The sequence below is a fragment of the Pangasianodon hypophthalmus genome, chromosome 25 (genome assembly GCF_027358585.1).
Source record: "Pangasianodon hypophthalmus isolate fPanHyp1 chromosome 25, fPanHyp1.pri, whole genome shotgun sequence".
NCBI lineage: Eukaryota > Metazoa > Chordata > Actinopteri > Siluriformes > Pangasiidae > Pangasianodon > Pangasianodon hypophthalmus.
Window position 1 is genome coordinate 14,911,254 of NC_069734.1, and position 17,028 is coordinate 14,928,281.

The window sequence follows — 17,028 nt, forward strand, 5'->3', positions numbered from 1 at the left end:
GAGACAGGGAGGGGATGGGGTGATGGGGTGGAAGAGAGAAGAGAGGCTGGAGTCTGTATCCCAACCAAACACAGCAACGCTACGCAATAAGAGGCAGGGCAAGGCTGACTCACTTCTTCACATGGTGTATATGCATGTATGTATGTTTGCAATGTCATTCTAAGACAATCCTGAAAATGAGTTTGAAACATGAGACGACAATTGGAGGTGGTTATAGTACTCTTTAATGGTTTATAGGTGGAGCTAATTGTGTTCATGGTCCCTGTGCAGACACAAAACTTCACTCTAAAAGCAATTATCTATGATGTTACAATTACATGAAAGCAGTGCAATCAACAAACACAATGATCAGCCATCACTGTAAAAAGAGCAAATCGCTAAAGTAAATAAATGCAGGTTATATATTCTATTTGAAGTTAATAAAAGTGCTTTTCTAGTAACATATAAAAATTCAACACATTTGTTTAGACAAACATTTAGAATGGTCCACGTATTTTTGATTGCCAGTGTCTTGCTCTCTCAAATCCATTTGTGCATGTTCTGTAGTCCGTAATGGTTTGCTCTATCTCCTCCTCAGAGTTCATGACGAATGGGCCTATAGTGGAGAGACACAGATACAGGATATTACACATCTGTCTATTAACAGGGCCAACTTTTGCTCAACACCAGCACACTGGATCTGAACTATAACTATGACTGAGGGAAAGCAGCATTAAGGGCATTTACATTTCTACTTGTTGAAACCACACAGGAATCAATGCTTTTTTTTTTTTTTTTGTACAGTTCCTTCAGTTGATGATCTAAAATTATTTGGATAAAATATTTCGTCTTAAACTTGGCATGTTCATGTAATTAGCTGTTAATCCTTTGTGATTGCGTAAACTCTGAGATCCACAGACACACAGATACTCACTCACACACAGATACTCACTGATACTCTGTCACGTAAGTAATTATGCAATTTTGAATTCAATATAATGATCAATATAGGCGCAGTCAGTTTTTGAAATTTATCCATTATCACTAAAAAAACAAAAAAAACAAAGTGATCCAGGTTCACTGTCATTGACAATAGATGCCCAAGTTATTACACACCTTCTACTATGTTTCACAGATTTTTTTTAAATTTCTTAACCCCACTGTTAACCCTCTGTAGGGGCCTTGGTACTTTAGTCATCTATGACACCATTCTGGGGTTAATAACCGAAAACATTTTTGTGGCCTTTTTCTCTACTGCTTAGTTGTGCAATTTCTACGTGTTTGTGTGTTATTTGTGTGACTGAGAGAGCTACTGGAAAACCAGAGTCAAACTCCTTTTGTGTTGAGAAATCTTACTTGGCAAATAAAACTGATTCTGATTCTAGCTTCTTATCAGTTTATCTTTGTTGTAAAGATCTTTTCATGGGCTCTCCTGGACAGAAACTAACGATGCAATGACACCCACTGTAATTAGCGATATGATTTCATAAAATATTAAAATGGATATACGGTTCACTTAATAGAGATGTAAATACCCTCACATTAAAAGGTACACTGTGTACTTTAATCTAATTAATCATTGTTTCAATTCAAACCCAATATCCTGGACTGCAAAGCCAATAGAAATGGTATTTCTCTAATGAATTGATTCAGCCGATTCTGTGATTCTATTCTATGACGAATCCATGGCTTATACACTAATGGTTTATTGTTGCTTTAACTGTACCATGCTGCACCACTGGTTCCTTGATAGGTTCTCCAGCAATCAACACGAAGTGTGCCTCCTCAACTGCCTGGAAACAACAAAAAACCAGGTCAATTGTAAAATGTTATTCAATCTCACTACAGTGTTGATAAACCTAAAGAAATTACTATTGCATTTCTACCTTATTTTCCACTCTGATACAGTCACCATCCTCAAAAACCACAGTGTGGTGAGGTTCCACTTTCTTCTGATCTTCTTCCGGCCCTAATAAATGGAAGTATAACACTGAAACCGTGTAACTGGCACTGATGACCAACAATTCTTTCGGAAATGGGTCTTCCGTGAAACTTGGTGGATTAGAAGAATGTCTGGGCAGGAAAAATATTTTTAGAGTACCCTGCCCTCCCTTTGATTCATGTCTTTGCTCATTTTTTAGATGCTGAATGATAATGGTGGACGCCTTTATCGAACACAGCTGCTCAACTTGTTTGCACTGAATGGTAATGCGGTGGTTTCTTGAAACAACTTCAATGCCAAAGCAGCTTTCATTTCTCCCTGTTCCAAATCATCTGCTAACAATTATGTCAATTATACAGTCAACAAAGTATACTCGAAGGACCAAATGTACAATCCTTTTATGTCAGCTGAAGATAACCTATGAGATTTGCTCATAATTAGTTAAAACACTTGAAATCAAGAGCACTACATCAATAATCAGATAATGTTTAACTGGAAGACTTCCTGTTTTTGTCAATGATCCAGGCAGAACGTTTCTTATGCAAGACAGAAATTCTTCTTTTTTTTTTTTTTTTTTAAATTGGAGCTGATAAAAGAAGTATAAACATGTTCTCCCTGTAGTCAAAACGGAGCTCAGAAAACATCTAAACATGCGAAGCCAGATTCATCTCACTGATGAAAATAATAACACTTTCCTTGGAAGTTAAAGCAGAGGTTTACACTTTTCATCCCTGCTTATTATGGATTTCAGCTGTTATACAGGAACCAGTACAACAGTCACTGGATACCAGCTCTTTGATAAACCCTGACAATGAGACAATTACAGTAAAATAGTCTATACTGTTGTTAAAGTATTACTCGATACAGAACTGGGTTATATTAAGACTAACAGAAAACAGAAACTAAGAAACGTACATTAATTATGCAATATATAGACGTAATACAAATGTTGGACCGAGCTCAAGAGGGGTGTTGGTTTCACATGAGTCTCCACAAACTCGCCTTGGAAAATTCATCAACTAATGACCGTGTAGACAATCCGCCTACAACCTGGAAATCATCATAACCAACTCAATAAATCAACACTTCAAACAGTGCAATAGTAGCTGTTCCTCAGGCCAGGGGTGTGCGCTGTTGCCGTTGGAGTGAGATCACAAAGGCAACCTCATGGGTCTGTGTCGCGTCCAAGACCAGGAGAGAAAGTGGAAATCAAGATATACTCAAAATTGCAGGGAAGAAAAGAAGACTCTGATACCGGAATTGTGAAAAAAAAAAAAAAAAAAAAAACACAGACTCTGTATATTATGGATTTTAGACAAAAGCTTTCTTGTGTCTGGATGCAAATGCAAATGTCGAAGGAAGTTTGTACTTACCAGTATGCACAATTCCCGAGAGCGTGTAGATAAAAGCGGTCCAACCTAGTCAGCAGAACAGAATACGTTTTCAATAGATTTCCTACATATTTTAATTATATGAATATAAAAAAAGGTCTCCATGGGGTCAGGAGCGTGAATAATGCATTAACATGCCTGCAGCTCACTCTGATAAATAACTGAAAGTCTTCTGAGGTCATTCTCTGAGGATAAGTGTGCATGTGAATGGACCAAACAGCCTCATAACTATTACAAGGACATACAGTCAGTCTCATTAGAATCCTTGCAGAGTACTCTGGTGTTTCTTTTCTTCTTTTTTTAATGTTTCTTCATGGCTTAAGTATGCAGGTGTGGACTTAACACTGATGTGGCTCACCCTAAATGACATAATGAAAGCATATCCTTGGAAGCTGTAAAATCTTTCTGTTTATACATATTTGGCAGCTCTGTATCTGTAATCTGAGAAATGATCCTGTAGGCTGAGGGTGTTTGGATAATAAGGGCAGTAAATTGCAAAAGTCTACATATATATATATATAAGCAACATATATGTGTGTGTGTATATATATATATGTATCTCTCTCTCTCTCTCTCCCCATCCCTTCACACCAATCAGCCATAACATTAAAACCACCTGCCTAATATTGAGTAGGTCCCTCCTGTGCCACCAAAACAGCTCTGACCCATTGAGGCATGGGCATCACAAGACCTCTGAAGGTGTGCTGTGGTATCTGGCACCAAAACATTAATAAATTAATAATTAATAAAGAAGATCCTTTAAGTCCTGTAAGTTGTGAGGTGGGGCCTCCATGGATCGGACATGTTTATCCAGCACATCCCACAGATGCTCGATTGGATTGAGAACTAGGGAATTTGGAGGCCAAGTCAACAACCTTAACTCTTTGTCATGCTCCTCCTGAACAATTGCTCCTGAAAAAAAAAAAAAAAAAAACAGTGTGGCAGGGCACATTATCCTGCTGAAAGAGGCGACTGCCATTAGGGAATACCGTTGCCATGAAGGGGTGTACATGGTCTGCAACAATGTTTAGGTAGGTGGTACGCGTCAAAGTAACATCCACATGAATGCCAGGACCACAGTGCCTCTGCCAGCCACATGATGTAAAAGAAAACATGGCTCTTCAGACCAGGCCGCCTTATTCCACTGCTGGTCCAGCTCTGATGCTCACGTGCCCATTGTAGGTACTTTCGGTGGTGGACAGTGGTCAGCATGGGCACTCTGACCGGTCTGCGGCTACGCAGCCCCATACACAGCAAGCTGCGATGCATTGTGTATTCTGACACCTTTCTATCTGTAACAAACTTCAAAGATGGGAAAGGAGGAGACGGGAACCGAGTGAACTCAAAGGTAACATTTAATAATAAACAGAACTCAAACATAACAGAAACAAACGTAGCACCAACATAAAAACAGACGTGCATCTCTCTCCCTCTCCCAGGCTCCTCCAGCTGCTCCTTTATCACTCTCTCCCACTGATCAGACAACTCCGTGCCAGGCGTGCGTCCTCACAGCCTGGCCCCTCCCTCCTCCTCGTCACACTGTCATAGCCAGCATTAACTTTTTCAGCAGTTTGTGCTGCAGTAGCTCTTCTGTGGGATCAGACCAGACAGGCTAGCCTTCGCTCCCCACATGCATCAGTGAGTCTTGGGCGCCCACGACCCTGTCGCCGGTTCACCAGTTGTCCTTCCTTGGACCACTTTTGGTAGGTACTAGCCACTGCATACCGGGAACATCCAACAAGACCTGCTGTTTTGGAGATGCTCTGACTCAGACGTCTAGCCATCACAATTTGGCCCTTGTCAAAGTCGCTCAGATCCATTTTTCCCCACATCCAACAGATCAACTTTGAAAACTGACTTGCTGTCTAATATATCCCACCCCTTGAAAGGTGCAATTGTAACAAGATAATCAATGTTATTCACTTCACCTGTCAGTGGTTTTAATGTTATGGCTGATCAACATGTATACATGACAGAAATCTAACATTTAATTTAAGTACATTTATTTTATTGAAATTAAAAGTATTCATTTAAACAAAACCCATCTGTCACATTTATTGGCAGTGCTGCATTTAGTACTTGGTGCAAACTCCCTTTAATGGGTGCCGTTAATTTTGGAGCTAATGGTAATTCTTTCTAGTTTGACCTCTAATATACAAGCTTCTTTCTGTAACAGTCTTCATTTACTGGATGTTGCAAGTCCTACAATCAGGGACCTGTGCATAAATCATTTCCCAGACTTTCGTGAACGTTTCCTTTCAGAATGACCTTCAGGATGGAGCTTACACTCATAGCGTGAGTACTCTGGAAATTCCAGAGAAAAAAAATAAAACCACAACATAAGACAACCACTCATTTCCCTACAGCTGTTTTTGTCTAAATGTAGATGTTGTCGTGCAGAACAGTAGTTTTTGGTAAGAAGGGCCATCGAGAGGTATATGATCGTCAGTAAGCATGCTCGTCTGACCCGAACGCTGGAACGACTCGGAGCTGAGTCACAGCTATGAATTGCACTAAGAACCAAACTGACGTCTTTGAGGAGACGCTGTTTTGACAGCGCTCACGAATATGGGATAGATGTTTGTGTTGTCTATTCGAAGTGAAAGTTTACGTGTATGGGGCATGTTGGACATGGGTGTTTTGCGGTTACGATAATCATTATTACAAGAGTGAGTAAGGGTTTAATGAGAGAAAAAAATGTTGAGAGCTTCCTCATGTCTAAACTTTCATTCCGTCGCTCTGCCGAAACTCTACAACAGTCATCCTGACATCTGTGAATAGAGAACAGCTGGCACCACTTTCATGAGATCTGTATTTATTGCCAGTGCTTGATGGGTATGTTAGGCCAAACACCACAGTTGCTGTTTCACTGAATTCTATCAGTACAGACACTGATTCTTACCCAAGGGTATTGGCTGCACGTGTTTTGCCCCCTCACTGAGTCGGAAGTCAAGATAAACCGTTGGAGTTCTGGTGTAGATTTTTGACTAAAAAAAAGAATACAGCAAGACATTAATAAATTGTTGATACTATAATGCGAAATAACCCATTTCCAGGATCAGTCGCCTAAATGTACCGCATGACTGAATATTTAACTTTTTTCCCCCAAGTCATTTTTAAGAAGTAGTAGCGTGCAAACTGCTAACTGCCGTCTCCAGTGAAAACGACAAATGAGAACTTTTATTAGACGATTCTACTGAAACAGCATCAAAGAAAGTAGCCCATGATTTGAAATTAAAAACTGACAGAAAACGTTTTCTTCACATTTCTATTCTGGTAATAGTTTATGTTTTTACTGTTTTTTTTTTTTTTTTACTTCAAAATGATTTATGGACATACATTCCAGTCCAGACCAAATATACTTTAATATGTAAAACCCTAACTGGGTTTTTATCTTGTTCTAGTTTCCTAGTTATTTTATTTTTATTTATATTTTATTAAATAATAGTTTTGTCACATACACTGTTAGATAAATTTTACTGTTTTTTTTTTTTTATTGTCTATGTCACCATGATGTTCTAGTAATAATAATAATGATATTACCTTACAATGGTCTAGAAATACTTTTCATCATCACCCAGACTGAAAACCTTAAAGAATGTGCTATTTCTTAACAGATGTGATAACGGAGTATAAGACTAACAGCGAGCGTCTGGTTTCAGGCAACACTTGGCTGCTTGACTGACCTAATTTCGCTCGAGTCCTGGGTCACTTCCACTCGTTTCTGGCCTGGGGGACCCAGACTCAGCCACAATTCACATTTACAACATTAAAACCCTACTTCCACCCCCCAAAAGTCTGTTCCCAATTTCCTGCTTTTGTCCGATAAATGGGGGGCCTGGCTGATGACGTCTTACGCCTGCAATTTCTAGATAAACTCGAGGGTTCCGAGTGAAAATGAGATGTTAGGGGTGATGTTTCCGGACCCAAATAAGGATTTTTGATCCTCACCTTCACCCCAAGGGCTTCTCCCGAAATGACGGCCACAGTCACGCCATCTTTGCTAGGCTTGGGAACCTGAATGCTTTTCAGTTCCTGGTACTGAGGTTCCACCATTTTATCTGCTTTTCGCAGGTTCACCCAAAGCTGAAGGCCCCGCATTGGCTCTTCTGATAGAGGCATCTCTGCATGAACCACACCACGTCCTGCAGTCATCCACTGCCGCGCCACACACACACACACACACACACACATATTTCAACCAACTTGAGAAATGATTTCTCTTTCTGGCTCATTCTTGAATTGGTTTAAGATTAAATTTGTTTAATTTAGTATGACCAGGTCCAAAAAAAAAACAAGCCGTGGCCAATTCTATTCTCTCTAATCCTAGAGTCAAGCTTCATAGTGGGTGATATTTGTTTGATGAGCACACCCAATTCAACTGTCTGGGCAAGGAAGGAAAAAAAAAAATCATTAAGTACTTTTTTGTACAAAAAAAAAAAAAAAAAAAAACAGTGGCTAATTAAGTTAATTCAGCGGCACATAATAAGCCTATAAGCTGAAGCACAACTCAGCCAATTATAACACAGCAAAGTGCTATTACTCTTAAAGTTACCTCCCATAAAAAAGCTGCCTGCTCTGACCTTTTTTTTCCTACAAAGCAGCAAATGGCGGCGAATGTAATCTTTCTGCTAAACGAAGTGCAGCTCTCTAACTTGCTTCATTGTAAAATGAACCACTACATTTTTACAAGCAGAGCTTAATGCGCCCTTTGGGGTCTACCTCTCTTATTCTCTGTTTCACCATGGAAATTTCCATCCATGCTCTCAGACCTAAAGCATTACTGTGTGGTTTGAGTTACGAAGTGAAACACTGTCAGCAGCTTTCATAACTCTCTGGTCGTGCGGTTGGCTGAGGGCTGCTAAGCTTCTGAATGAACATAGTAGAAATAGGGCAGACATTGAAAAACACTCTGTGGGCTACAGATACATGACAACCCTACTTCCTCACTGACCCCTGAAACAGAAAGACAGCTTTACAACACTGGAATTATAGGAATTACAGCCCCATAGGTCTGATCTCTTATTAGTTTTTGCAGCCCTGCGTCTGTGTGCATGTCAGAGGCTTCACAATATATTGTAGAAATCAGACTCTTATTAACATATACAGTTTGTCAGTTTTAAATTGCTTCGGTTTTACAAACTACCTGTCTAGAACTACACCAACAGCAACGATTAAACTATGTTTTAGATCCTCTTTGTTAATCAAAGCCAAAAATCCATTGATGACTTTGTGTAGATTTTAATCAGGCCCCGTTGTGTGGTCTACCTGCAAATCCCCAGCCTCCAGTTTACCATAATGTCCACAAAAATCCTCGTGAGCCGATGCACCAGTTAGAAGGTACGTTACCTGTGGAGAAAACAAATACAGGTTTTTACGATAGCACAGATATACGGTGTAACCATATAATCACGGTGTTCCGTAAACGAACACAGAATCTCGATTCCTCATAAAAAGAGAACACATTTTCTACTGCTGAGAAAAATACAGCGTGTAAAGAAAATGACTTGTGCAATAAATAATGGAACTTGGAAAAAAAAAATTATTTAATTTCTTGCTCCCCGGGGAATGAGCCAAGTTATTTTGTTACAGTGAAACAGACCAAAGGAACAAAAAAAAAAGCCTTGATTTGATATTATAGCAAAGAACATACATTTCAGAAATAAATATGAGCTTGGATCAACGTAGGATACCAAGAAACTGTTAAATCTTGTTAAGTAACTAAATAATAAATATAAAACAGCCTGTATTGCAGGAAGAATCAGTGAAGCTTGTGGGAGGTAGGGAAGGACAAGGTCAGCGTCTTTTCCCCTGGATGCCTGCTGAAATAAAGGAGCAGCCTGTGATCTCTGAACACAGCTGTGAGATAGTCGTCACGTGTCCGTCCATGAGAAAACACACCTGTTCCACTGAGGCATCATGGGAATGTTGCCAAAGCGCTGGTTGTTGAGTCTCAAACTCTTAAGCTTGTCCTCATAGGGGAACCCTGAAAGGTTTTATGTAGAACCCTACAGCTGTATGAGATAGGGCTCTGGATAACTCCCCTTTACAAAGCTAAGAACTCTCAACTATATGAAGGACTCTTAAAGAAAGGTTTTTCCCAAATCACAGATTTGGGAATGTACAAAATGTTAAAAATATAGCAAGCGGTAATCTTGGGGGTCCAAGCACCCTTTATTATTGTAGGTACCCAAGCTGCCACTATCCACTAGTAGGCACCACACCTCCTGCATCTTATGGGAAGAAGAGAGATGACTGCACCTGAGACCCCTTGGGATAAATGCCACCAAGGGAAAGTTTCTTGCTCATCTTTCCTTTCTTATTTTCACTAGTCGAACCCAACTGGTGACAAAATAGTTGCGAGTAACGAATGAAGCAGTTGGACCCTTCTGTGCACTTCAAATCGAGATCTCGGTTTTTATTTTTCCCCTGGAATGAACGGATTCACAAGAATCCTGCCGAGATGCATCATTCTTCTGATCACAAATCACACTGGATCATCAAGACGTCAATTTCAGCGCTTCTCCAGGCCTGCACACCTCAGACCACGTGAGCCGGCCAACACAACTCCTCGAGACACACCCAAGCAGGATCAACTCAAAGTGAGACTGACCATCTGGGCTTAATTAACTATAGGAAATATACTTCTTTTTCTATTAGTAGTATATATATATATATATATATATATCTATATATATATATATATATATATATATATACACGTAAAAAGTTTACACACATGTAAAAAATGAAACCAAGACAAATCATGTCAGAACTTTTTCCATCCTCAATATTATAAAGTGAAAAACAATCCGAAACATTTTAGGGAAAAATAAAAACTTACAACAACCTGGTTGCATAAGCGTGCACACCCTTTTACAACTGGGAACGTGGCTGTGTTCAGAAGGAACCAATCGCATTCAATGTCATGTTCAAAAGTAAATATCACACAGCTGTCATCAATGAAATTATTCTGATTAACCCCAAATAAAGACCAGCTGTTTCTGTAGGATTTTCTTCACATCTTCTTGGTTGCACCCGACTGCTGAAGCCATGGTCCGCAAAGATCTTACAAAGCCTGTACACTGTTCCACTGTTGAAAGGGATAGATGAGGAGAGGGGTACAAATAATTTCCAAAACTTTAGATGTACCATAGAACACCGTGAAGGCCATCATCAACAAGTGGAGAAAATAGAGCACCACAATGACATCACCAAGAACAGGACGTCCCTCCAAAATTTATAAAAGGACAAGACAAAAATTTAACAAGGAGGCTGCCAAGAGCCCTACGGCAACATTAAAGGAGCTGCAGGAATATCTGACAAGTGCTGATTACTCTCTGCATGTGCTCCTGGACAGTCTGAGGTGCAACCTGGCGGCGTCAGATGGACCGAAACATAATGTCCCAGAGGTGTTCTATTGGATTTAGATCAGGCGAGCATGGGGGCCATTCAATGGTAGCAATTCCTTCATCCTCCAGGAACTGCCTGCATACTCTCGCCACATGAGGCCGGGCATTGTCGTGCACCAGGAGGAACCCAGGACCCACTGCATCAGCGTACGGTCTGACAATGGATCCAAGGATTTCATCCGGATACCTAATGGCAGTCAGGGTGCCATTGTCTTGCGTGTAGAGGTCTGTGTGTCCCTCCATGGATATGCCTCCCCAGACCATCACTGACCCACCACTAAACCGGTCATGCTGAACGATGTTACAGGCAGCATAATGTTCTCCACGACTTCTCTAGACCCTTTCATGTCTGTCACATGTGCTCAGGGTGATCCTGCTCTCATCTGTGAAAAGCACAGGGCACCAGTGGCGGACCTGCCAATTCTGGTGTTCAATGGCAAATGCCAATCGAGCTCCACGGTGCCGAGCAGTGAGCACAGGGCCCATTAGAGGACGTCGGGCCCTCAGGCCACCCTCATGAAGTCTGTTTCTGATTGTTTGGTCAGAGACATTCACACCAGTGGCCTGCTGGAGGTCATTTTGTAGGGCTCTGGCAGTGCTCATCCTGTTCCTCCTTGCACAAAGGAGTAGATACCAGTCCTGCTGATGGGTTAAGGACCTTCTAGGGCCTTGTCCAGCTCTCCTAGAGTAACTGCCTGTCTCCTGGAATCTCCTCCATGCTCCCCTAGAGTAACTGCCTGTCTCCTGGAATCTCCTCCATGATCTTGAGACTGTGCTGGGAGACACAGCAAACCTTCTGGCAATGGCACGTATTGATGTGCCATCCTGGAGGAGTTGGACTGCCTGTGCAACCTCTGTAGGGTCCAGGTATTGCCTCATGCTACCAGTAGTGACACTGACCCAAGCTAAATGCAAAACTAGTGAAAAACAGTCAGAACAGATGAGTAGGGAAAAAAATGTCAGTGGCCTCCACCTGTAAAACCATTCCTGTTTTGGGGGTCGTCTCATTGTTGCCCATCTAGTGCACTGAAACTGATTAACAACCCCCTCTGCTACTTAACTGACCAGATCAATATCCCAGGAGTTTAACTGACTTGATGCTATACTCTGATTAAAAAGTGTTCCTTTAATTTTTTTTGAGCAGTAACCCATTAGGCCTATACAAAGTCCCGCTTTGATCTTTTCTTTCTCTTTCGCTCCTCATATCTCCACAAGTTCCTTTGAATGCTCCAGTTTTGTGTATGATCTGTGCATTAAGCTTATCAATGTTCATCAATGAACTGTAGAGATTCTGTAGTGATTTGGTGGATAACAGAGTAACATCACATCACTCCTATTTCACCTCTGAATCCACTCATTCGAAAACTGGGATCAATTAGCTAGCTTGGAGCTAGATTGGAGCTAGATTGGAGCTAGAGTTTCTTATAAATCCATAACAATTATTTAAAGGTCTGTTCCCAATGCGCTCATGGTGTGGAAACCTTGCATTTCAAATTTCCTAGTGTTTACTTCAATCCTCTTTTGTGCTTGGACATGCAGGCATCACGCTCCCTTTTTTCTCAAGCCAAGCGTGAGCACGCCCTTTGTTTACACGTGGTCATACATCGACGCCACGCACGCACTCACATTCCAACAACACACCTTGCCACCGTCACTTCTGGCTTGCTCATTAGGATTAAATCTAAATCTAAATTATATCTATATCCTGATATCTGTAAAGCTGGCTATGTCCATTGTTAAAAGCGCTATATAAATAAAACTGAAGTAAACATGCAAGATGATAAAGTTGGCTTTGATTTTGAATTTACAGTGATTGATAAGAAGCAGATGGAGGTCCACTCCCAAACAGAGCTGTGACTTAGTAGGAATCCCAGATAAGATTAATTCACTCCGCAGTAAACAATGCAGCAAGAGCTTTTTGAATACTCGATTAACTGGGAGGTGACAAATACGGAAATCACTGTTCTAGTATTTGTTATGCGGTGATGAAAAAAGTCTTACTATGCCCTGTGGCAGTTAGAACTTTCACAAAGTTGGTAAAAGTTGACTTTTAACTGACGCCTGAGTGCTCACTGTTACTGTAAATTTAAAAAAAAAAAACGATTATACTACAAGAATCTCAGTGCGTGTCAGTGGACAGTAGTGTATGTTAACAGCATAAATATTAAAACAGCTCTGTGTATAAGCTTTCTTTATGCAACTGTTACAAAATTAAAATAAATGCATATCCGCTCTGCAGTCCATTCCATATCAGATGTGATTCGTGATTGGTCCGACTGCTGCTTTACATGAAAAAGCAGAAAAGCTTAGTGTCTCCTATATCATAGCAGCACGGACTCAAAAATGATAATATGGCTAAACCATAGATGTTGGCACCTCTGCCCTATTCTCTGATGATTACAGTACAAGCCTCAAGCTCAGTTAAGTAGCAGAACCTGCTAGAATGTGGAACACTTGAACAGATGGAAGGCTAGTCTTGCCGGAAATCATCCAAGGCGAACGAGGCGTATAACATGGTGTAGTGTAGTCGAACGTAGAGAAGAACATCTGAAATATAAAAAAACATCCCATTGCTGCATTCCCTTCACTGGCTTCCTGCAGCTGCTACATCAGATTTAAAACACAGATGCTTGCCTACGAAGCCTGGCCCACCATCCCTCGCAGTACACGTGGAAGCCGTCCTTTAAACCTCTGTCTTGGCACCCCCCCCCCCCGGCTGTCTGAACAGCTGAGTCACTGGCTTCAAGCGACAAATAAAGACCTACCTCTTCACCAAGCACCAACTACCACTTAGGTAATCTATTTTTAAAAACCCTTGTCTTGTCTATTTTTCTTTTCATGCTGTATTAACAGGGCTTTTAGCTAGTGACCTGGTGAACTAGCGTGAGCATGTAAATAAAACCCTCGGGATAAGAGCATCTACTAAATCCTGTGAATGTAATTGTAAAAGTTTTTTTCAAAAAAAAAAAAAAAGGACAAGTACAAGTAAAAGTACTGCGCTAAGTGCAGGCCAGTCGAGCATGCAAGGGATAAAAACTGACTTAAGACAAGAGAACATAATATACTGCTCAGTAACACTTAAAAATAATGTTCGTCTTAGAAACGAGAACACATTCTCCGAGGTGGAATGGAAATAACGGGGGGGTTATGAAAAGCTTGAATTGGACACCTGTAAGGCAAGAAAATAAAAAGCGAATGATTCATCCATGACAGCAGTATTTACTGTGGACACGAAATGATGTTTGTATTGTCAGAAAAGAGAACACATTCTTGGAGGAAAAATGGAAATAACACGGGGCTATAAAAAGCTTTGGAGAATTGGACACCTGTAAGGCAAGAAAAGAAAAAAGGGAATGATTCATCTATCACAGCAGGATTTATTGTGGACACTGTGTTATACGACATACGTATGTGACCCTCAAGTGGTTATACACTGCCCCTGGTGGTTAAAAGGGGTGAAATCCTTTGTCCAAGTAGTATGCCAATAATTTTGTTTGGTCATGGTGAGGTGCTTAAATGCCTTGATGATGATGCTGGTACACCTGTAGCAACCACCACGCCATTATCATGTCAGTGTTTTAGCCCTGATGAGATTTCAGACCACTTCTTGTTCACCCCACAACTCCTTTACCATAGTTTAACAGTGAATATGTGCAACACTAGATAATTCAAAATGGTTGTTTTACATGATGCTATCGTTTGACTTGAAATGCTTTGATTTGGCTGAAAAACAGATTTGAAGTGAAGCATTTCTGATGCTGAACCATCAATATCAACTCATGCTTCATGCCATAGAGCTACTGACTGCAGTACTGGCTGATGTGAGTGGTTAGGGTAGACAAAATACATGCATACACTACACAGTATAATACACACATACTTTATAGTAATAGTATTATACTGTAACTATTGTTTCTGTCACTCATACAATAATATTATTGCTGCCTAACAACTTAAGCTCTATAGCTTAACTGCTGATGCTACAGTGGCTCTATTAGCTTATCTGTCATGTTGCTACCTAACACTGCTGACCTTGTTATGGGACCACATAACCACACGGAAGGCCATTTGAGTTGTTTTTCTGCTAGGTGACAGAAAACTGGAGCTATGTATGTACGGCAACTCTTTATCTATAAAGAAAAATGAGAAGCGGACTGAGACAACTTTGTTTTCACAATGTACAAATCAAGCGGACCACAAAAATGAACCACGAATGAACCATATTCAGACTCCGATTGTAGTCCGGGTACAGTTCGCTTGCGGGTCACTTTAGGGTGTTTTCACACTTGAGTCCTCTTTAAAAGAACCGAACTCAAGACCCCTTGAAGTGGACCAAGAGGTGAACCAAGTGAAAAAGGACCCGGCTCTCTTTACCAACTGTCCCTGTCCCTGAAAGAGGACGTAGATCCTTTTTTTTGGTCCACTTAAGCAGTAATGGGGTCAGACCTCTGTGTTCATACTGTTGCTTTTTGAGTCCTTGTCCTCTTGCAATGCTGTGAATTGTGGGTACAGCAATAATGTGCAAGATGGCTGACCTTAAACATGTGCTAATTTTCCTGTACAACATGTTTATAAAATTACAAAAGAGAACTAGAGAACAAAATTAACAAATGAAAGAAATCAAATCATTTATTCCTGGCGATCTGGTTACTCCAAAGCGGTCCGGTTAAATCCTCTGTTTTTCAGTTTAGCTGAAAATTGAAGAACTACTTTTGAATTTCTGTGGGTGGGTAGATAACTGTTTCTTAATATAGTCTTCCTTCCAAATTTGGAGAAGTGCTGCTGTTTCCTCATCCATCCATAACATACCTGTTCCAGCAGGAGCAGCCATGTTGAGTAGCGTAAGTTGTACGGAGGCGTGTATGAGAATTTGCGGATGAAAAATCAAGTGAGTCCGGAGCGATTTGTGTTCACAGTGTACGTTTTAGTGAACCATACCATAAGCTGAGAGTGAACTGTACTCAGACCACCTCCCACGATGGTCTCGGTTCAGTTCGCTTTGCTGTAAAGAGGTCTGAGATTGTTTGAAGCATTCACATATGGGCCAAAAATCCAGCGAAACCGTTCTCAGATCCCTGAAACGGACCAAGTGTGAAAAATCCCTGTGTGTACGTTCAATAAAACGGTTGCACAAGAGCCCTCTCTGGTGGCAAAACAAAGACACACAACCTGTCAGTGCTGAGTCACAGTGAGAAAGCTGGAGATTTTCATGAATTAAAACTCTTGACCTCTTGGCTATTCTGTTTTTGGCAAACTATAATGACAATGCTAAAATTATTTCTGAACCAAGAAGCACTGATTCATTTTAAAACTAATAATTGGACATTTGTCCAGGGCTTTTAAATGGTATCAATTAATGATTCCTTTAATAATGTGATACATGTACATGTATACTGAAATAAATGCATTGCATTGCACTGTCTGATGTTTATTAGATTTACAGTTTGGGGCTAGATTTCTCTTGACATCTTAAGTCATGTACTTGTGTGTTATAGAATGATTTTTATTATTATTATTATTATTATTATTTTGATTATGTGACCTTATGACTGACCTCCACCTTCCTGTGCACAGGTAAACACCTGCACCTGGAGGATCCCAGGCATTTCCATAACTATTTGCTTATAATGCAGATGATTAAAATAAGATGCACAGATGTAATGGTATAAAATCAGAAGAAGGTTATCAGTCTGTGATGAACAGAAGATGAGTGTTACCGTCTCAAAGCCACGGTGAGGATGATCAGGAAAACCTGCAGGCTTCCTCACACAGAACTCATCCAGCATCAGAAATGGATCCAGGTTTCTTAGCTGAGAAGAGTCCACACAAATCACTGCAGTATGTCATCATGTCATCATGGCTTTAACTGCATGAAGACTTGAGTGAAGTCGAAATAAACCTACTTCTTTTCGCCCGATGCTCCTACGAACCCTTGCTCCGACTCCTTCCGACTGCTCCACGCTTAAAACCACTTTACTCACTTTTCTCACCTTCATCATGTTTAATCAGCTTTCTTAAAAAATAACTCGACTCCAACTTCTGTCCTAATCAGCTGGAACAGCACTAATGTTTTGGTTGGTGCTCCACCGGTGGAACCTGTCAATAAAGCTCTGGTACTCGACTCTTCGATTCCTGCCATTATAAAAACGAGATTCGACTCCGAGTCGATTCCACACTGAGATACTGATTCGGCTCATGCGCGCGCGCATGACAGCGGTAAGGAAGTGTCTGGGAAAACTTTCTCTCCACATTAAAACAGGAAATAAAACGATGTTTTCTTTCGTAAAAATTAAAAATGACAAAC

The 17,028-nt window shown here is 40.6% G+C and overlaps 1 protein-coding gene across 1 annotated transcript; it reads right to left on the reverse strand.

The window, feature by feature from the left end:
- Window positions 1-201: 201 nt before the first annotated feature.
- On the reverse strand, window positions 202-16,930 carry pir (pirin). Its single transcript, XM_034299637.2, has 9 exons — window positions 16,628-16,930; window positions 16,442-16,534; window positions 8,581-8,661; window positions 7,264-7,470; window positions 6,215-6,299; window positions 3,295-3,339; window positions 1,866-1,948; window positions 1,706-1,772; window positions 202-595 (listed from the first exon to the last, which is right to left on the reverse strand). The coding sequence occupies exons 1-9, from the start codon at window positions 16,721-16,723 to the stop codon at window positions 477-479; spliced, it is 876 nt and encodes a 291-aa protein (XP_034155528.2). The 5' UTR covers window positions 16,724-16,930; the 3' UTR covers window positions 202-476.
- Window positions 16,931-17,028: the final 98 nt, after the last annotated feature.

Excerpts from the sequence above, each read along its gene's own strand:
- pir (XM_034299637.2), bottom strand. The coding sequence starts at position 16,723 with ATGATGAAGGTGAGAAAAGTGAGTAAAGTGGTTTTAAGCGTGGAGCAG. Across the intron at positions 6,300-7,263 it reads GAGAAGCCCTTGGGGTGAAG|TCAAAAATCTACACCAGAAC; the intron begins GTGAGGATCAAA and ends TCTTTTTTTTAG. Across the intron at positions 1,773-1,865 it reads GTATCAGAGTGGAAAATAAG|GCAGTTGAGGAGGCACACTT; the intron begins GTAGAAATGCAA and ends TGTTGTTTCCAG.